Source organism: Pezoporus wallicus, unplaced genomic scaffold (assembly GCF_028554395.1).
Source record: "Pezoporus wallicus isolate ANWC-B61680 ecotype Strahan unplaced genomic scaffold, APGP_CSIRO_Pwel_v1 contig_11493, whole genome shotgun sequence".
NCBI lineage: Eukaryota > Metazoa > Chordata > Aves > Psittaciformes > Psittacidae > Pezoporus > Pezoporus wallicus.
Window position 1 is genome coordinate 1762119 of NW_026635895.1, and position 21328 is coordinate 1783446.

Below are 21328 nucleotides of genomic sequence, written 5' to 3' on the forward strand. Positions count from 1 at the left end.
AGTTCCCTTTATGACAGCTGGACCTGAGTGATAAGTGCAGTGCTTGGTCATTCCACAAGCACTTGGCAGAGTATTTCCGCCGGTTAATGGGCTCCGGGATAACAGTTGAGCTGCTTTCTCCACACCTCCCTCACCAACAAGCAGAGAGTTGTTTTCCAATGTGTGAACTCTAAAAGCACTGGCATTTCTAAAACTCACTGCAAATGGACATTTTCTGAGCAAAGCTCACCCTGTGAAGTTTGTGTGTAAAGCATCCTTTACTGCAACTCTTGTAGGCAGTGCTTAATAGATGATAGACAAGGAAAGCGGACAGTAACCTCCATGGTGCTTGCCTCCCTTTTTTTCCTTAATGGGACTAACCAACCTACAGCAGCACCAGGGTCTCGGTGCCATGGGAGCATGGGTGACTGAGGGTCACAAATTTTATCACCAGAAGCAATGCAGCCATCAGTTCTTGTAGAACTTCATTGTTTTCTACTGTTCCTTCAGTCTCGCTTCCTTACAAATTCCTTCTTCAATGACTTAATCTCTCCCATCCTGAAACCCCAACACTGACTGAAAGCTGAGATCACAGTACAAGCATTCATTTTTGAATCACAGAATGCTTTGGGTTGAAAGGGCATTAAGATCATCCAGTTCCAACCCCCTGCCATGCGCAGGGGCACCTTCCACTGGAGCAGCTTGCTCCAAGCCCCTGTGTCCAACCTGGCCTTGAGCACTGCCAGGGATGGGGCAGCCACAGCTCCTCTGGGCACCCTGTGCCAGCGCCTCAGCACCCTCACAGGGAAGAGCTTCTGCCTTAGATCTAACCTGAACTCCCCGTTTCAGTCTGAACCCATCACCCCTTGTCCTGTCGCTGCAGTCCCTGATGAAGAGCTCCTCCCCAGCATCCTTGATGAAGAGCCCCTCCCCAGCATCCTTGTAGCCCCCCCCCCTCAGACACTGGAAGCTGCTCTGAAATCTCCAGGCAGCTTCTCTTCTCCAGGCTGAACAGCCCCAATGTTCTCAGCCTGTCCCCATACAGGAGGTGCTCCAGCCCCAGCCCTCCTTTTTTTTCCCCTATGGAAATAACAGTAATAAGGTTTAGATATAACTGGACTGGAAAAAAAAGCCAGAATGTTTTTAGTAAAAGATTGAAGGAAAAGAGACTTTCAGGTTCCTTTATTAATGGTTTTACTTATTTATATGGAAAGTGGTCTCTGCACAGTTCTGAAAGAGATGAGCCTTTACGGAGGCCAGTGAAGCCATGCTTATCCATAGGCTGGGTGACCACGAGTGAACACTTGACATCTGTAGTCAGAGGAGGATCTATCAAATTAGAGGATTTTTTTTTCTTAAGACTTGTGTGAAACTTGCTGTTCAAGGCTGTATTACATAGGAAAGAGAATGAATAAAGAGGTTTGCTGGCCTCTCTCTTCCACTCACACAGCAAAGGAAATGTGCTTGCATTTGTGTACGTAAGTAGCTATGTGCGCGCTCTGAAAATAAGAGGCAGCTGAGTTATGACAGTGACCTGTGATCAAAAATTACAGTTAAACACCCAGTGAGTTCTGAGAGAGGGTTTTAAGGGGATTACCATATCAAAAAGATGCAGCAAGGCAACTGAACCAGTTGTCTGGTTTGAGAGCTATGAGCTGAACTTAACCCAAAAGTGTACCAGTATGTTTATTGCACTATCCAGCCACTACCTATTCCAGTAGTCTGGAACTTTTCAAGAGTTGCCTGTTTTATTACTCCTGTAGTTACCTTTATTGCAGAGTAAGATAGTTTGACAAACGAAAGTCCAGCACCTGGCATAACTGATGCCACAACACTGGTGCTCTCTGCCGCATACAGTGATGCTAACATTATTCATGATATGCCAGCGTTTGGAGAAGTTCCACTGCCACCTGCTTACATAAAATGAGCTGTGTATGGCAGAAACGGGTTCCCAACATGTTGTTAATAATGAAATGATTTGCTGTTATTCTCCTGAAAACCAGCAGCAGCCCCCCACTAAGGAATGTGGAGCACAGCCCACAAAGCATTTCTCCTGTCCTCCCTCTAATTGTTTAAGCTGGAAGGAAGAAAAAGCTTCACTTTCTCCAACTATCCACACGCTCCTGCAAGACAACAAGTACAAAGCTGAAACCATGTTAAAATATGTCTTTATGTTGGTTTACACTGATTTCTAGAACGCATAAGGCAACCGATTTTAATACCCTTTTCTCCGGGAAATGTGACCTGAACAACGAAGCCCGCATGATCACCAAATGAAAGCAAGTGCAGATACATGCAGGAGGTCCTTCAGGGAAGTGGCATGAGTCCCATGAGTTGTGGTTCATTTATTTTTGGTTTCTTGGTTGTGAGGCCATGTACAGTGCTACTAGACAGTAGATCGTGCCGCCTATTGTTAGAGCCATAGTGGTCCGATAAAGCAGCCTGTCCGGAACTCCTCGTTTCAGGTGTACTGGCAGCCCGTCTGGTTTCTGTGGGGAGGGGTGAAACAGAGAACAAAAAAGGAAGTGAACACCCATATCAAGACCATAAGGAACAAGCTTAATTGGGGTGAATTAAAAGAATTCCACATGGGAAACCTCCTGACAAATAGGCTATCTGCAATCAAGTGGACTCTGCAGTGTTCATTTAGCAAGACAAACGCAAAGGCAAGTTAATCTATTAGCCAAAGCTGTTAAGTGCAGGCAGAGAGAACTTATCTTGCAGTATGTCTCAAGAGGATCTGGGTGGAAAAAGTGTCACTAAGAAATGAATGTGAAAAAGATACGTATAAAAAGTGATTCACCAAGTTAGCACGACACATTCCAAATGCAAGCAGCGGGTAAGAGAGAAGAGGGAAGGTTATACAAAGCACATGCTTGAACTCTCTTAAGAATTAACTGGTTTTACGAGAAGTCCTAGTACACTTAGAAACTGCTTAACTAACAGACTGGCTTTGAGGACTTCACTGTGCTTTTCTACTGCCTTATAAGCAGCTTCAAAGTATACACACAACAGTAATGATCTGCTCTGCTCCTTCAGATCTGCTTTAAGGCACACGCTTGGATTCCCAGGCAGAAAGCGCTTCCAGTTGTCAAATAACATAGTAAGAATCTTCCAAAGCCAGGGAAAAGGCAGACAATATAACTGGACTTTCCACTTTCTGTACTTATCTCCTCTGTAAGGCATATACTACCTTGTAGTACAGTACAAGTACACAGGTTATACCATACTTGACACTTTCTTAACTAGACTTGACAAAATGCTGCTCTAGTAGAATGACAGAGGTAGTTAGCTACATTAAAATAGGGAAAGATACGTCTCACTCTTGTTTTCTGTAAGTTACTCGAATTTTTTCATTACCTGAAAAAGTTTCTGTAGGTCTGGCACCTTGTTTTTACCCAAGAAAGAATCAGTTGCTGGTATATCTGAAGCAAGTTTAGATGTTGTCAGAGCTGGGGATTCAGTGGAAACTATTGGTTTGAGTCCCTGCATAAATAAAGATTAAAATATCAAGGAATATAACACTTGCAAATGCACCAATTGTCACATTAGGCAGGCACTGCCAGTCATTACAAGGATACATTAGAAAGAGTATTTATCTGGTATGAGGACCTGTGACAATGAGCTAAGGTTGGCACACTGGTTTCTGAGCTACATCTTTGGGTCAGGGCTTAGGATCCTTTCTGATTTCTCAATGTACTCCCCATGAGCAGCTTCACATGGCAGAAGAGAAATCCTCAGTGTAAGAACTGTTGCCTACGAGGGTGCTGGGGAGGGACTCTTCATCAGGGACTGCAGCCATAGGACAAGGGGTGATGGGTTCACACTGAAACAGGGCAAGTTCAGGTTAGATCTAAGGCAGAAGCTCTTCCCTGTGAGGGTGCTGAGGCGCTGGCACAGGGTGCCCAAGGAATTTGTGAATGCTCCATTGTTTGAGGCCAGGCTGGATGGAGCACTGGCTGGCATGGCTTAGTGTGAGGTGTCCCTGCCCATGGCAGGGGGCTGGAACTGGATGACCTTAAGCTCCTTTCCAACCCAAACCGTTCTATGATTCTATGAATTTATTCCAGTCCTTGGACAAGGTACAGCAGATGTGTGCTCGTGCAGAAGAGTCAACATCAGCTGATTTCATCAGCACTGCTGAAGCCCTTGGTGAAATCCAAGCCAACAAACAGAATTACCTGCCTACCCCTCTGTAAAGACTGTTTGTTTCCCTGTCAGAGGCCTGAAGGTTGGCAACATGCACAAGGGTAAAAGGAACTCGTTGCCTTGCTAGTGTGAATTCCCAAGTTAGATTTGCGTTTCTGTGACAGCCCAAACCAGTTCAGGATTTGGAGCAGTTCCATGGCAATACCACCACACTTCAGCTATTGCATGTTAGGGGAATTGCTCAAACAGATCAGAGAATGAGAAAGTAGAAAAAACTGAGGTAAGGACCAAAATGGCAAAGGGGAAACAGGTAAGAAAGTTAAGCTGAGAATTCTTATTTCTGAGCATGCACTGAAGCAGCTTTTATAGGCTCGCTGAACCCAGACACATCTAAATAGTATGTCCTTCATAGCAGAAAATACCTCCCTGTAAGAGGTTAAATATATCTGTTGCCACTAACACAAGGAATTTTTTAGGTAGGATCACTTGAGGCTTTGTATTAGGATGACACAAGTAAGTAAAAGCAATTTTGTGTATGTTTTAAGGACCATCTACAGCATAGGTTAATCATTATAATTTCTCAACTAACTCCAAGCAATTCATAACAGCTAAAGTCACCAGATCGGTGTTCTGTGGGGTTTTTAAACAGCCACAAGCAGAAGAAGTTGCATCAAGTCTAGATATGGTAGTACGACTAAATTTCTACTAGGATCACAGTCAGCCTTGAACTAGGGAGAAGCTCACACAGTCATCCTCACCTGACAGCATCTGAAACTGATCCCACTCTTTGTACCTTAAACACCAGCCAACTATTTGAAGTAATAGCGTTTACTGAATTTGTAGCAGTGATGGCAGTCATTATCCTCCTAAATGTGAGTAGTAGTTTTTAACCTCCTGTTTATTCGAGCAGGCTATGTTGTTCATACTACTGTACATAACTTTTCTAAATGAAAAATTAAGTCTTCTAAGAATGCCAGCACTGAGACGGAAAGAACAGCACAGGTTTCAGACTATGAGATTTCTTTTTGTTAGGATAAGCTGTTACGTTCCTGTCAGCAAAAGCATTTCAGAAATACATTCTGACCGATACTTTGCAAGCCCCCACTAAGCTTAAACCTGCATTAGAACAACACTCCATTGGGAAACATCAGAATGGAACAGCACAGAATTGACTGAATTGTTATACTGCCTGTTCGAGCAAGCAGGATTTGAATTGCAGGGTGTCTTCATCTTTGCAGAAACATCAAGACAAATAAAAGTGTAAACAGCGAGCTGTTTTACATGCTGAGCTATGGTTTTATCAAATACAGCAAAGAAATGGGAAGGAAAAAGAATTTACTTCATTTTGGACTTAGCATCTATTCACTCAAGTGATTTCTTTCTATTTTAGTCCCTATTTATCAGTTTAATCGGAGCGATGCACCTGAATGCGTCACAAAAAGGCAAATTCTACCAAAAGGCTGGCCTCAGAACACTGTAAAAAGGGACTGAAGGTGACTTTTGAAAATGCAGCTATTCTCTGTTCTGTTGCATAGCTTGTTTGCTTGCTACAATAGTTGAGGACTAAGCTGTGTGAATGATGAGCCAGACACAAAAGACAGAGTCTGAAAACCCCACATCTATGAAGCGAGACTTGTGTGAAATTCTCCTGCTTGGAGACAATCTCATCCTCTCTATTATACTCTCTCAAAAACCAGGCTTTCACATTTCAGTGGTGGCACTGAAATGAAAGACAACGCCTGATGATGACCTACAAAGGAATCACAGTGTTCTGGAAGAGAAGTATTTCTGAGCCTTGGCCATTCTCCTTCTTGCTTGCAGAACACAAGTGAGATCTATCCAGACTTTGTTTCTATCTGCAGCGATACTTATCTGCGAAGCTGGTTTTGCATGGACCTTTTACCAACCCAGTTATGATATATGACGCTACAGCATTTTCATCTAGAAGATGTCAAGAACTCGTGATTTATCATGTCTTTCTGTATCTAGTATAATGATATTCATAGCTAATATTCATTAATAGAACAGGATGTGGGATAACAGAGAATTCCCTATTCTCCTCTTATCTTGCTTCTGCCTTTTTAATCCCCCCAAAGCTAAAGATATACTTAAAAGGGGATGATTGTTGTAATGTAATGGAGCCTGCTGAACAGAAAGTTAGGTAACACTCCACGACCTGGGCTCCAGAAGCCAGATGTTTTAGGACAGCTTTACTCCAGGTGGTTTATCAGAGCTTTCTGTATTTTTATGTTGGGGTTTTTCTCTTGGGATCCTACAAGGGATGCATTATTTGCAGACAGATAGTCACGGTGACCTAAAGCCTATGTATAAACACTATGTATTCTTAGTGTTCTAAGCTATACTCTTCCAGAAAGGAGGCACTTTACTGCTTGGGCTTGAAGCCCTTTTGCCCACCTGTGTGATGGTAACCCTAGCCTTTGCTTTCCTCTACACAAATGAAGTGTCGATGTTTATTCTTTGGCTATGACTTTGTGCAGAAGAGATAATAATGCAACAGTGGCAAATGTTTTCTAGCACAGGAGCCTGTTGGATGTGCACTTAATGAACAGATGTACTTTATCCTACTGTCTTCCCTGTGCCCTGCACCTCTATTACTAGGAGGAAGCCTTCCAAAGAGTGATGGGAAAAGAGTAAAATGAAAATCCTTCTTGGGAAAGAAACTGCCACATCAGAAAGTCACTGCTGCCCCACTCTTTACTTCAGATCTTGTGGTAATTCAGGACAGAAGGGTCCTCTGGAGCTCATTAGTCCAAACTGAGCTGAGGGTGCTGAGGCGCTGGCACAGGGTGCCCAGAGAAGCTGTGGCTGCCCCATCCCTGGCAGTGCTCAAGGCCAGGTTGGACACAGGGGCTTGGAGCAAGCTGCTCTAGTGTGAGATGTCTCTGCCCGTGGCAGGGGGTTGGAAAGGGATGATCTTAAGGTTCTCTCCAACCCAAACCAGTCTGTGATTCTCTATGACTGTTGTCTGGAGGCAGTTCTTTGGCAAGCCTGACTTCTTAAAAATCACCCTTCCAAACCTAAACCTCCAGGGTTTGTGTTGTTCTGTTTTGAGGAATTTGGTTTTTGTTTTTTTTTTATTACTAAACTGTAAGAACTTAATTTTTTCAAAGTTTAGTCAAAAACCTGAATGCTGCTTAGCAACTACGCTGCATTAGGCCCATGACATAACCACATTACAGACTTCCTAGGATTACTTAGGATTCACCATTGATGCACGTACAAAGCAAGCATGTTCTGTGGTTTCTTTTCACCGATAGGAAATGCTTTATGTATTTAATGCCTTAATGCTTGATGTAATCAGGATCTACCCTCCCTTCCCTAGGCTCCCCTCACTCTTGCAGAATTAACCATGCGCTTGAAGCACTTAAAGTACAACCGTATGTAATGCCACTTTTAACCCTCTCTTCCCTCAGCTCCCCTCACTCTTGCAGAATTAACCACGCACTTGAAGCTCTTAAAATATAACCTTATATAATGCCACTTTTAACCTTTATGTGCATGGTACCCAGGTCAGCGTCATAAGGAGGAAAGGCTGGTTTTCATTTTGCTTTCAACAAACCTCCCTAGACGCGTGTCCTCCCTACTAAGGCTGTGAATGCTTTCAGGAGTTAGTTTTTGTGCATGCAGGGACAAGGGACGGCGATTTGAGAGCCAGGTTAAGATGCCAGCAGCCACTGCTCCAGCCTGGGGGGCTCCTGCATGGCAGGAGCCTGCTGTAACACCCAACACATCCCAAGAGGCGCCTCGCCTTGCCCAAGGTCACTCGACCGGTGATGAGACACGGAGGGAAGATCCCTCCCCAGCCGTACAAACGGCAGCACGGAACCGCCCGCCGCCGCCACCACCGCTGCCCCTCCACCGGCCGGGCCGGCTCCGGGCGGCGGGGAAGAGGACGGGGAAGGTCACGGCGGCGCGGGCGGGCGGCGCGGCCCGGTTACCTGCGGGTTGTAGGCCTCGGCCGCCGCCGCCCCGACCAGCCGCTGCGTGAAGCCGTGGAACCTGTAGTACATAGCGGGCAGCACCGGCGAGCGGCCCCGGCGGCACACCGGCTGCGACGCCTCGCCACCAAGGACCCCTGGACGTGAAAGGGCCCCGCCGGCTCGCGGCTCCTCGCCGCGAACGCCTGCGAGCGGTGAGCACGGGAAGCCGCCGGTGGAGCGGGGTGGAACAGCAGTGCGGAGAAGGACACGAATCGCTGCTAAAGCAGTCGGCGGCCGCCGGTGTCCGAGTGGGTGCCTGTGGGGGCAGCGGCGGGTTCGGTTTGCGGAGCGTGATCTCGGTGTCCGTATCACGAGGATGGCAGTGCCCCGATGAGGTCTGGAGGCATCTGAAATTGACCGTTTGGTTCATAAAGTGAGGCGGGAAACCAGCGTGGTATGCCAGGGGAAGGCGGTGCGGTGCTGCTGCTGCTGCTGCTGCTGCTGGAAGCCTCATCACGGAATCCCAGCCTGGTTTGGGCTGGAAGGGACCTTAGAGCTCACCCAGATCCAACCCCTGCCGTGGCAGGGACACCTTCCACTAGAGCAGCTTGCTCCAAGCCCCTGTGTCCAACCTGGCCTTGAGCACTGCCAGGGATGGGGCAGCCACAGCTTCTCTGGGCACCCTGTGCCAGCGCCTCAGCACCCTCACAGGGAAGAGCTTCTGCCTTAGATCCAACCTGAACTCGCCCTGTTTCAGTCTGAACCCATCACCCCTTGTCCTGTCACTGCAGTCCCTAATGAAGAGTCTCTCCAGCATCCTTGCAGCCCTCTTCGGACACTGGAAGCTGCTCTGAGGTCTCCACGCAGCTTCTCTTCTCCAGGCTGAGCAGCCCCAGTGTTCTCAGCCTGTCTCCATAGGGGAGGTGCTGCAGCCCCTGAGCATCCTCGTGGCCTCCTCTGGGCTTGCTCCATGTCTTTATGCTGGGGACACCAGAACTACATCTCCCGAAGCAGAGCAGCAGCCGCAGGGCTGAGGTACCCCTTGGCAGAGTTGTGCCGTGCCCTCAGCTCGAGGGCCTGCGGGTGCCGAGTGGTGCTTTGGATTCTGGGTCATAGGCAGTTGCCAACTGAGATGTTGTTGGTAGCTCAGAGCATCCTGCCCTTGCCAGTCTGGCAGTGCAAGGTCATGGTTTGGGTTCACCCGATTGGTGGTTAAGATTAAACATACCGAGACCTGATTAAGAAAGGATGGTTTGTTGTTAATGTTTAATCGTTAGCGACCTGCACCCGTTAGAGTGTTGCCTATTGGGAGACCTGCATAGAGTTGTGCAGATATGCTTGCTGTAAAAATATCTGTGGTCATGCACTGAGTGAAAACTATTAAAATACACTTTGCTTATAAACTGGGGGAAGAGCTATTCATAGGAGGTGGCTTAGAAAGTGAAATACCCATTTAAAAATATGTATGATATGGTTTCTTTACCCACCCGTGTAACGCCTTCTACTTATTAGAATTTGAATTTGATGGCAACAAAATGGAGCCTTGAATCTCCTTGGATTCATCCCCTTCTGAACAGATGTGTCCTACATGAGGAAACCCCTGTGAGCTCTGCGTTCTCTTGTGAGAGCAGGGCTATGAACCAGAAGCGCAGGTCCTTGCTGCACCGGTTCTTATCCAGGCCTGTTGCTCTGGAGGCAGGCTTTGTTCTCGGTGGGACTTCAGTTCCACAAGCTGTTCCTGCTGTCCTCTGGTCCAGAGAGCCAGCTGGGTGCTCCGTACGTGACACCCCGAGCTGATGCGCTGCCTCTGTAGGAACATTAACTGGAGAGGATGTGTTATTTGCTCAGTAAGTAGGGAATTTATGGAAATATCTGGTAAATGTTACAGGGAGAATGGTGAAATCCCTTCAGCTTTCAAGATTAGGCAGCATTAATGAACTGGAACATGTGCTGCATAATTTATGGTAGAAAAAAACTTGCTGATTGGGATTCTGTTTATTTCTGAGTAAACTAGAAGTTATGTTTGAGTACAAATATGCCTGTAATAGAGCCGAAGGCCTTGAAGATGGGGCATGCATATTCTTTTAGAGTGGGATGGTGTGAATCATGGCTAGGTTTGAATGGTAACAGTCCTGTCCTGTTGAAATCCATGGGGTCTGGTATGTATTATAACCACTTTGGCGTGTTCCCTGAGTATATCTGTCTGCAGATGCACCACAGCTCCTCCTGCCCAGCTATTTCAGCAATTTCAGGAAGAAACAGGTATGCCTGGCAAGCTCACTTACAAACCAGGCTTAGTGTCTTGCTCTTCTACCTTTGTTTTCCAGTATTAGTACGTGCTATAACCCCAGAGGAGCATAGCTTGTGGCAGGTCATGCATGGAGATAACACCGTCGTACAACTAGTTCTGGCTCTATTGATACTCTTAAATCACATTCCTGAAAAGTCATTCAATATTGACTGAAAGGAAAGGTTTGTGCTCTGGAGCTCCATGGCAGCTGTGAAAAACATGCACATTTATTCTCTTTTTTGGTTCATTTAAGTCAAGCTGCTTTAAAGTAAGCTGTGAAACTTTGCTGCTGCAAGCTGCTGAAACAAAACCTAGGTGCTATCTCTCTCTCTCGTTTTAGCTCACAAAATTGAAGATGGGGAATTGTTTACCTTGCAAGAGAGATGCATGGGAGGATGACATGAATCAAACTACAGTTACAAGTGAAGCTTCTGCTGTTGTTCTTGTAACACAGGAGCATGGGGCCGTTCCGTGAAGAGGGAAGTAAAATCAGAATAGCATAAAGGCCTTTCTTTCCTTTAAGGGAAGAGACATGGTTTTGCCATAGGCTTTTGGTCCATCTTTTGCTTTAGTCTCTAGGCTTTTGCTAAGACTGCTTTGTTTATCCAGTTTTCTGACATCATGGGTAATGAGGCTGTAAAACTTCCGGCCATAGGAAACAACTGAGGCAAAATGAGGCCACTCGCTGTAGGAGGGTGGAAAGAAAGACTGGGCGTATTTGTGGACCATAAAACTACATGCGCTTAATCTGACCAAAGTGGCCCAAAAGGAGAAGACTTCCTGCTTTGGACCTGAAGCTGAACTCTGGCTGTTCAGACACTGAGGCATAGGGACTGGTGGTTGTGCATCTGGTCTGTTAGGGATTCCCTAGCTTCATCTGCAGTGAGGTACTGGCAGCAGCCACATGCTATCCTAACAGGCTACCCTCTAGTTTGTTCTGTTCTTCCCAGATTTGTAAGGTAGCTGTTTTCATACATGCGAGTTTGTTTACCATGGCTTGTTCCTGGAATAGCACTAAGACTGTGCTTCCAGATGAGTAGGTTTCTGGAAGTGAATGAAAGGAGCAGAGTACCTTGGGCTTACTCCGCTTTTTTTTGTTGCCGTTGGTGATTTTGGGGTATTTATTTTCCTTTTGAGGACCAAACAAAAATACAAGGACCTTATTCTGTTGCTTAATGAGCAAACCCTTCATCTGCTGATCGTTATTTCAGCACAGATGCCTGTAACTCAAGCTCTGTCAATCTGCCCATGCAGCTCTGTTCTTGAATTGCTCAGAACAACCGTGGGGGTGGATTTAAACCATGAAATTGCCGTGTGTGCTCGTGTTTTGTTTATGCAGTACTCATTTTTAAGAGTACGAGATTGGGTTTTGCTTAATATTTGCTCTGTGTGTCCCTCTGTGTGTGTACACAGAATGTATACAAGCCCCCAAACTAGGAGATGATCACCAAGCCTAAGCTCTGTTAATGCAAGAGACTGTGACATGGTAAACACGTTCCATTTGAATCGTGTTGTCAAATGAAAGGTAAGTCTATGCACAGAGTCAGGTGGGGGTTACTTCTAAAACCTGTGCCTGAATTCACTGGTGCTTTATGACCCAGATGTACTGGACACAACACGGATCACTCTTAGACTGGTATTGTCAACTAAGAGATTTATTTCTCTTTGATAAACTTAATACTGAAAATCAGTAAAAGTAATCTTTACTATTTAGGCTGTTCATACACTTAGAATAGTGAGAGAAATAGAACCAAAGTTTTTACTACGTATCTTTCTCATAACAAAATCCTTGCTTTTTTTTTTCTGAGAGGCAGCCATTTATATCTTCTCGATGGATTTAGAAAGAATTCCTTATTTCACTTCATTGTCTTCACGTAAGGCTTCTGTATGTGAAATACTTGGTAACAATAGTGACTTAATAGCGGTTTTGGCAATAAGGGCGTTGTATTGTACTGTAGCATGATGCCCACAGTAGGCACAGCCTGGTAAATTGTGGAAGGTGAGATGTGAGGATGGACTTTCTAGATCCTGACGCCTGCCTAGAATCCCATTCACAGCTACTGCCTTCCAGGCCTGTGATAAAGCCATCCAGAGCTGGTTGAACTAGTAACCATACTCCGTGCGGCAGAAGGTCCAGCTTTGCCCACATTGTGGCCAGGCGGAAAGGCTTTACTCAAGGGGATTTCTGTTTGACTGACTTTAAAAAGGCAAAAAAAAAAAAAAATATAAAAAGGACATACTTAAATTTAGTGATACAAGGGTCAACTGCCAGCTTCCTCGAGAAATCTTCCTCATAGAAAACACTCTTCCTTTATGAATCATTTAGCACATCAGAGGTAACATAATCAAAATACATTGCTGCCACGAGAGCAGTGTCTCCTTGCATTGAAAATAATGCACAGTTTTGACTACATTTATTTTTCAGGCTTATATTCTGCCAGCAGCAAGAGTCATTTCCCTGTGATGCCTTTACAACTGACAGTATCCCAATTATCTTTCCAGCAGCATCCTATAGTCTCGCTGACGTTCTATAAGCATATAACTATTATGGTGTAAATCTCTTCATTTGGTAGCGTCTTGCAGGTTTTTGTGATGCATTTCCCCTTTGTCTTGCCACATTATAAATGATGATTTGGCTTGGTTTTTTTTTTTTTCCCTTTTAAAATACTCTGTCAGCTGTTGTATACCTGTCCGTGCTTTCTTACTCCCAGCAGAATAGGAGCACCGTCAAACTGGGAGCACAAGCAGATGAAAGAGCTATCTGCTTCCTTGTCCCAGCATTTCCCAGCACAGGAGGAGGTTCAGAAGATCAGGTAGCAGTGTGGGAGAACACAGGTGAAGTCCGGAGCGGGGGGAAGAGGGAAGCTCAGTAGCAGCTCCTCCGAAAAGAGGACTGACATGTGCTGGAGTGTATAGAGTAACAGCAGGGAAAGCTGAAAGGAAGTGTTCCTGAACCAAGTCCTTGCACACATGAAAGGGCTGGATAGTTGCAGAAATAGGGAGCCCTCCGAGTAAATGCTGCCTGCAACATCTGCCTCTGCGTTGTGCAGGAACTTGTCTTTGCCAGAGCATACACAGCCTCACAGAGCCTGTAGTTAGATGAGTGTTCTTCATACTGCTCTTTGCACCTCTGTTTATAGTTTTCTCCCAGGAAACAGATGACCTGTGTGAGTGCAGGTGAGGAATGGAAGCAGTGGGATTCTCTTGCTGACCATGCTTCACGTGGGTGTAGAAAGTTCTGTTGAGAACATCTCCCCTCCTAAAGCCTTCTTGCAGCAAATCTCGCTGAATCGTCTGTGGCTCCGTTGTCTTGTGGAGGTTCTGGGATGCCAGTTGCTAACGAAATCTGTGCTCTGTTTTCCCAGGGAATACCAGAGCTCGCAGTACCATTGGTGGTGCAGGCATGTTCATTTAAGAGTGCTATATCCTCTTCAGCAGGCTGAGGGAACTGAAAGGGGGTGGTGAGGAGGTGTGGGAACGAAGATTTGCCACCATGATTTTACTTGCTTTTTGCTTGATGTACTCTTGATTGTTCCCCCTCCCTGATCCAGTTCTCTTTTTAGACTTTGCAGTGTGGAGCTGATGTGACTATGGTTTCCTGAAGGATTCCCCCTCTCCTTTAGACTACAGTATTTGTTTGAACAGTACTGTTCAAAGGCAGAAACTTAGAATCACAAAATAGTTAGGGTTGGAAAGGACCTTAAGATCATGTAGTTCCAATCCCCCTGCCATGGGCAGGGACACCTCACACTAAACCATGTTGCTGGCTTCTATGCATCTTCAGAATTGCTGGAGGCACCACTTTGACCCCATGAAATTGCTTGTCCCAGGTGCAGTTGCCACCAGATAGACAGTATCCGGTTATAATATACCAAATATAATCTGAACCTCCAAACTTGAGCTTCTTAGCACTGGCTAAACACTTGCCTTATAGTCTAGAGATTACACTAAAATAATGGGGAACCAAATTACTCTGGGTTCTTTCTTTGCTTTCACTGGGTTATTATATCATAGCGTCATGTTTGTAGTGCTGCAGGGAGAAATTAATTAGGAGTCCCATCTCCACACTTGCCTTACAGGACAGTTTTATGGGTGGAGAGGAGGGAAATGTTCTCCAAATGCTATTAAAAAGATTTTATTTAAGGTCCCATATATTCTCCATGTAATCTTCGATTCACACATAAACCAATTTGAACATTAAAGATACCTCTATGTGTTCCTTTTTGGGTGATTGCAGCCTTAAAGCTTAAGAGCTTTCTTACAGCTGGTTTCAAAGGAAAAAGCAATAAAGTATGATTTGCACATTTGATGAGGAGGAAATGAAAAGATGTACTAGAGAGCTTATGGATAATTTGTGACTACTGGTAAATAACTGCAAGTTTCTACAATGGCTTATCCAATTTTCCCTCTGAACTGTAATGCTCAAGCTGAACATCTTTTGATTCAGATCTGTATCTCTCCTCTGAGCAGTAAAAATGCCTAATGAAGTGCTTATACTGCTTATCTTCTTGCTCAAGTCTCCAAGCCAATTTATGGTGTTTTAGCTGAGCTTTTGTTCATGCTTTTTTTAAAAGCAAAGCGGTGAGTGTTGTTTGTACTGTATCCTGGTTTAAAATAGACGGAGAAAGATGTTATTTGGGAGGGCAAGTTATAGAGCTGGACACAGCAGCATTTGCTGCCTGTGTTGCTGGCAGCCTTAGAGCACAAGGAGTTGGCCGACATGGTGCTGGGCACAATTTTAGGCTGTGTGTGCAACAAAATGGTTGTGTTTAGTGTCCCAGCTGGTGTGTGAAAGGCCAGGGTAGGGCCCCTCCATGCCAGGATGGCACACTTTCATGGAAGTTTCCAGTGGTCACCTCGGAAAGGAAAGGATGTGACTTTGGGGAAGATTTTAAGTCAAAGTCCTCTGTTTGCCTTTGTGTGCATTTGGAGTTGTAGCCTGTAGAATCCAAAGGTTGGAACTGGATGATCTTAAGGTCCTTTCCAACCCAAGCCACTCTGTGACTCTATGATCTGAGGGACTGTCTGCAAGCAGACACATTCAGAACACATTTAGGGGAAGTAGTTAATCACAGATGTTGGCAATATGAGTTATCGTCGCAGTGTGTAACACAAAGAAATGGATGAAGGCTTTCCGTTTCAGCAAAGTAGGCAGGTACTGGTTGGGTAACACCTACCAGGGATGAGTGGAGATGGGGAACTGCTTTTCCCACAGTTCTTTGAGGGGCAGGACGCTCGAGGAAGGAATGGGCAGGACGGGATGGCAGACAGTGGCCTGGCACTGCCAATTCAGAAATACTTGGTGCCAATGCAGCAGCCGCATGGGGAGCCAGGGAAAAGGGTAAAGACCAAAGAGGAGCGGAGTTGGATGGAAGAAGTCTGGCAAAGGAAGAAAGCAGAGATGTGTGTTCAGCAGGACAGTAGCAGTGATGGGGGAGAGGTCTGAAAAGCCCAGCCAGGTTCCTATTGTTTGTAAGTGTCTGAGAGTGATCTGCATTGCATGTTCTTAGTTTAGAAAGGACTTCATTACTCCTTGAGAGCCTTTTGCACTGTTGGATTTAGTGATTTTCATCTCTCCCTGTCCCCCTACTCAGTTTCCTTTTTTCATTTATTAATCTTCCCCCTGCTCTTTGCAATGTTCTTACAGTTTGCACGATAATTATGGACTCTAAGTGGGGATAAATCCCCAGAGCAGGGAACATAAAAGTCGTAATTCCTCTTGTGGATCTTAAGCTGGGATGTGTGAAAGCCTGCCAGTTGCTGAGGCTGTTAGCTGCTTCTAGCGTGACTGTCGTATACTGGTGGAAGTGGACCAGCCAGTGGAAATGCCTTGTCCAGACTTGGCCAGTTTGCTTTACTGTTTCTTGGTAGGAACTGAAATTTGGAATAATCAGCCAAAAAGTCAAGCAATACAAATCTGTAACTCCAGCATCCCACTGGCAATTCAGCTGTCAGGGCCACTCACGACTGGCAGGAGTAGGTGGCCAAAGGCAGGTCAGTGATCTTCACTGTAGCATTGCGAGTGGATTTGAATGGGCTGAGGGATGTGAGGTGCCAGAATGAGGCTGTAGATGAAGGGTGGGATGTGGATGATTTAGGCTATTTTGTATTGCCTTGTAAAAGCTTTGCTTTGCATGACTGTTTCTTCCCATTATATATGGCATTTATTGTGGGGGAGGAGAGAGCTTCTTATCCTACACTGAGACAGAGAAATGTATGGATATTTATTCTCAGCTATCTAATCTGGAGTTGAACTGCATTTCAAATGTGGATGGGCCGGTCTGTATGCATAGAATGCAAAGGTAACAGCAGCCTCAGTCCCTGGATGCTAATGGTTAATGCTCCTTGAGTGAGGATCAGGTGAAAGGTCTAAGAAAACAAGACAGAGATGCTGAAGATGGAGTCTGCTATAAAGAGGGGAGCAGATGAGCTTCATGGTCCCTGGTCTGGTGTTGAGGGTAACCTGGCATTTACATCCAAGTCTGTGTTTTCCATGACCCAGATGACAAATAGATTTTCTAAAACAAAGCAAAATTCATCTTCAGCTTTTATTCTCTGCTGGTTTCCTGACTCCCCTGAGGAAAACTCTTCTCTTCAGACATACCTGGTTTTTAAACCTCTCCAGTCAACAGAGACCAAAACGTTGCTGTGACCTACAGGCTTAGTTTGTATCAAAGGACCCAACAGGTACAGCCTAAAGATTCTGCATGCAAAGGCAGGGATACTCAAGGAGTCCATATAAATGTGAGGGCTTTAAGCAAGAATCTCTGGCAGGAATCCAGACTTTTAGATTTGTATTTATTTAGTTTTTTACTGAAGTGATATATAAGCGATGCTTTGCTAGCTTGTGAGTTTCTGCATGGCTATACTTAATGAATACACTGTTGGGATTGTTTGTCTCTTTTATATGGCATCATATAACAGTACCCTTACATAGCATCAAGGATTCAAGATGCTATTACAATAAACGGCTCCAATTTTACTCATTCACAGCATCCCATCAAGTGACATTAAGTCTGAATGCGAAAACCTAACAACAAAACGTCCTGGTTAAAGGTTGTGCTGTCTTGGCACAGCCAGTGGGGCTGACAGGGCCTTTAGCAATGGAGCAGACTGTTTTCTAAGCACTGCAATCTCTGGGAGCCTCTCTAAACCAAGGGTTAAAATAAAATGTATTTGAACGCTTATTACTTAACGTGTATCAGACTCAACAGATAAGCGACACTCATGTTACAGGGAAATACCATGCTGTTTGCTTGCACTGCTGTCTGCAGATAGCTGCTGATTTGTGTTTCAGGCTTGGATTACATAGGGTTTGGGTGCAGCATTGTCATTTTGACCCATAGCTGCAGAGTACTTAGTACAGCAGCAGCCTGGTCCTCGCTGCATTTCCTAGTTAGCTACTTCAGTACTGGTAAAAGAGCAGTGAAAAGAAATCTAAAACCTGACGAGGAGCATTTCTGGAGTCCCAGGGAAGGAATTCTCATTCTGAACTGGTAGGTTGGTGAGATTTCCATGAACCTCTTCACTGGTTCCTTTTTAAAACTCTTACAGCAAACACATGTATAAAGAATCAGTCTTATTTTGGGGGCTTCAGTCTATTCACAGTTGCATCTCAGGCGGCTGGGAAGTGCAAGTGCTGAGCACAGCTGTAAAGTGATAATGTTCAAACGCTAAAAAAACCCCTTCTGCTGCCAAACCCTTCTAAACTACACTGGTACAGCTCTGTGGACACTGCTTCATTTCTGCACAGACTGAATTGAAGTAAACCCTTCAAAACTCATACATAAGATATGAGAAGTAAAACCGCTCCCGGTTTCGAAACACAAAGCCTGATCATTTTCCTAATAACGCAGTGGGCTGGTGCCAGAATAGTTTGTAACTCATGGAGCTCTTAAAATATTCAAACTTCATTTCTTTCAGGAACGTTAGTTTGCTTATTTTTGGAAGTCCTTTTGAAATGGCTGCATTTAAAGACCCGCCCGAGTGCCTCAGATCTGCACCCAGGAATGCAGGCACTGCACTGGTGAGCCTTCTGTGGCTTTGAAATTCCATAGTGAAGCCCATGTCAATGTGTTCTGTTTTAAATAGAAATGCATTTCCGTGAACTCAAAGCCAAATTCAATCCATTTTTCCATTCTTTTTCTTGTAAATGATCCCTGAAGAATAATGGACGTGTTACACGGCTGCTTTTTCATTGTGTTTTGGCTGTTCTGTTGTCCATCATTATAATAGATGTTCAGCTGCTGAATAATAACCCTGTATAGGTTTAACTTCGTTTTTTGGCTCAAACTAACTTCTGGATCAAATACTCACATTTTCTATGGAGTAGAACTCCTAAGTTCTGAATGGCAGACTTCTCAGGAGCCAAAAACTGTTCAAGAAGAAGAGTTTCTGCTGCGGTACGATACCAATAGGAATAGCCACAGAAGTCATTGTTACAAAGGACACATTTTATGAACATCTATGTTTTGAGCACTACTAATCCATGACATACAGCAACAGGACCAGCAAATTTTATTACGTGATTTTATGCATCTAATTCTGTATTCACATAAAAAAAAAAACCCCACACTTATTATCTTTCCAAATTATAGTATACATTTTTCTTTACAAATAAGCAAACAATATATAAAATTAATGTTCTATAAAATTATAAACCTTTGCATTTGTAAAGAATACAGGAGTCTAAAATGCAGAGTTGCAAACATTCAGATTTTCTTAATTTGACCAAAGATTTAAATTCTGTGGCTCTGACAATTCCTTGTCAAGCAGATTGTCAGTCTTGGCTGCTCGCTGTGAGCCTTCTTGATGCTTAACCTCTCCTGTCACCTGCAAAAGATACCCCCTACGCTGTGTTGCATTTCACAGGCCATACATCATAATAGCTTTTGACTATACACCAGCGTTTTGTTGTTCCTTCCATATGGGCTGGGGCAGCTCTTCAGCTAGTGTGAACTGCTGGAGCTTAGCAAAGCTGGAAGACCTTTCTTGCTAAGCCTACTTATTTAAATGGGGATCTGCTTTATGTAGCAGGTTTAACTAGCATCAGGTACCCTGACCTACATGTTTGCTTTTACAAAAAAAGGCCAGAAAATGAGAGTCTGTTTCCTTTTATTTAGAATCAGAATGACTTTCTTATGACTTTCTTTTTTTTTTTTTTTTTTTTTTTTTTTTTTTGGTGTAAGGTGCTCTAATCCTGTTTGCTATGCACGGCCCCTTTCATTCTCCAGCAAACATCTCCTTCCTTAGAAGCTCATTTGAAAGGCTAATTCTAACATGTTCAAGGTGCTTCAAGTGATCAAACTTTAATCAGTGGTTTTACCCTGAAGCTCTTAGGTGGGAGAAAATTCAGATCACAGCAGAGCGCGTTCATCGTGCAGGTTCCCAGGAAACTGCCTGGTTTGGCTGCTGAATTTAGCTGGCTGGTCTGTGCATATGACCGCTTCTGGCAGGCGTTCAGAGCTGGGAACATTTCTGTACTTGTTACCCAGAGGGGAAGAGACAAGTGCTTGGGACCCATAAGGACTTCAGGTTTATTTTGAAAACATGAGGGCTGGATGCTACAAAAGCTAAAGAACGATTCCTTCATGGGGACAAACTGCATACAGGACATGGAAAGCCAGTCCCTTTTCCTTTAAATACATGGGTAGCACTATATGAATCTTACATTAACAGGGCTTTCATCTTCATCAAACTTGCTGCTATGTACAACAGGGTAAGCCGTTGTACAGTAGGAATAAGTATCACATCCCAGTGGCTGTTCCCCATGCTGATAAAACTGTTTAAAATTACTCAAATTGATCTTTTTTCCTTTTGATGAGTATTCATCAAGACAATATTGTTTCCAGGTCTTGCATCAAGGGGAATTATATTCTTCCATTCTTTGTGATTTGTGGGATGCTGCTTCATGCAGCACTGTAGAAGGAAAATGCACCCAGACAGCTTTTCCATTCCAGTGATTTCATTAGCGATCCAATGCTTTTAAATGGCACACAGTACCCTGAGGGATTGCAGCCAAATATATAGCTCTCAACAGGTCAGTCCTAAGGACTGAACCTAGCATATAATGTAGGATTAACCTTTGTGGTCATCAACACATACAATGGCAGCACACAAAACTGTTAGCACTGGGTTTAGTTTTAGATGAACGGAAAGGCTGGGTCACAGAAGCTGTCTTCATGTATCCCCAGTTTCATTACGTTTGTATTTCATCTGTATTGGTCCAAATCTGAATGTTTCAGATGCTGAAAGAGGTACTGGCCATGGAGTATGCTACTGTATAGGGTTCAAACTGGCAGTTATTAGGAATGAGCCAGCTTGTCTTTGGGTGGCTTTGAAACGCTGTATTTTGAATTTGAGCGCTACGCCCTGTGTCTGCGTAAAACACGGGCTCAAGTTCTAGCAGAACAGTTCCATCTGTTTAAAAGTGCGCTTTGTTTTGACTACATGTCACTCGTTTCTTCTTAGTTTCACTAAAAAACTGCTGCTCTATTGGAAATAAGATGATCTATATTACTAGAAGTCAGGAACCCTATTTACCCTATCAAGTTCTGGTTTAAGGCTACCATTGAGATCACATTCCTTCAACTTGGTTTCTAAGGAAACGAAAGTCTACACACTGATAACCAGACAACAATAAAAAACGAATAAAGAAAACCCCCACCCCAGTACCTCTTCTTAATGGGCTTCCATAGAGCAAAATATTTTCCCTCAAAATAAAGAATACATGAGCTCATTCTGTTCACATTTTGCCATATAAGAAGTGAACAGAAGCGGTTAAAGAAGTAAGACTTAACGTCCACAGGCGTCTTCCTTTGCGCAGTTATTTTCATTAGGTAATCTTTTTACGCTAGGAAAAGATTGTTTAGCTGGAAAACACTTTATAAAGGATCAGACATTTTGTTTGGATCCCACATACAGCCTGGATCTTTGAAAACATCCTGTCCTTAATTGCTTATACAAAATG

At 44.3% G+C, this 21328-nt stretch overlaps 1 protein-coding gene across 2 annotated transcripts; it reads right to left on the bottom strand.

Annotated features, from left to right (window-relative positions):
- Positions 1-1708: 1708 nt before the first annotated feature.
- LOC130593413 (cytochrome c oxidase subunit 7A-related protein, mitochondrial) lies at positions 1709-8204 on the bottom strand. 2 transcript variants are annotated; one of them, XM_057398532.1, is made up of 3 exons: positions 8088-8204; positions 3340-3465; positions 1709-2468 (listed from the first exon to the last, which is right to left on the bottom strand). In XM_057398532.1, the coding sequence occupies exons 1-3, from the start codon at positions 8157-8159 to the stop codon at positions 2325-2327; spliced, it is 342 nt and encodes a 113-aa protein (XP_057254515.1). In that variant the 5' UTR covers positions 8160-8204; the 3' UTR covers positions 1709-2324. The 2 variants fall into 2 exon arrangements, with proteins under 2 accessions (XP_057254515.1, XP_057254516.1); XM_057398533.1 differs by lacking the exon at positions 3340-3465 and having other exon boundaries at positions 8088-8202.
- Between the last annotated feature and the right edge of the window lie 13124 nt (positions 8205-21328).

Coding starts and splice junctions, on each gene's coding strand:
- LOC130593413 (XM_057398532.1), bottom strand. CDS start 8,159: ATGTACTACAGGTTCCACGGCTTCACGCAGCGGCTGGTCGGGGCGGCG. Junction 3,466..8,087: donor CCGAGGCCTACAACCCGCAG/GTAACCGGGCCG, acceptor TTATTTATGCAG/GGACTCAAACCAATAGTTTC. Junction 2,469..3,339: donor ACCTACAGAAACTTTTTCAG/GTAATGAAAAAA, acceptor CCCTCCCCACAG/AAACCAGACGGGCTGCCAGT.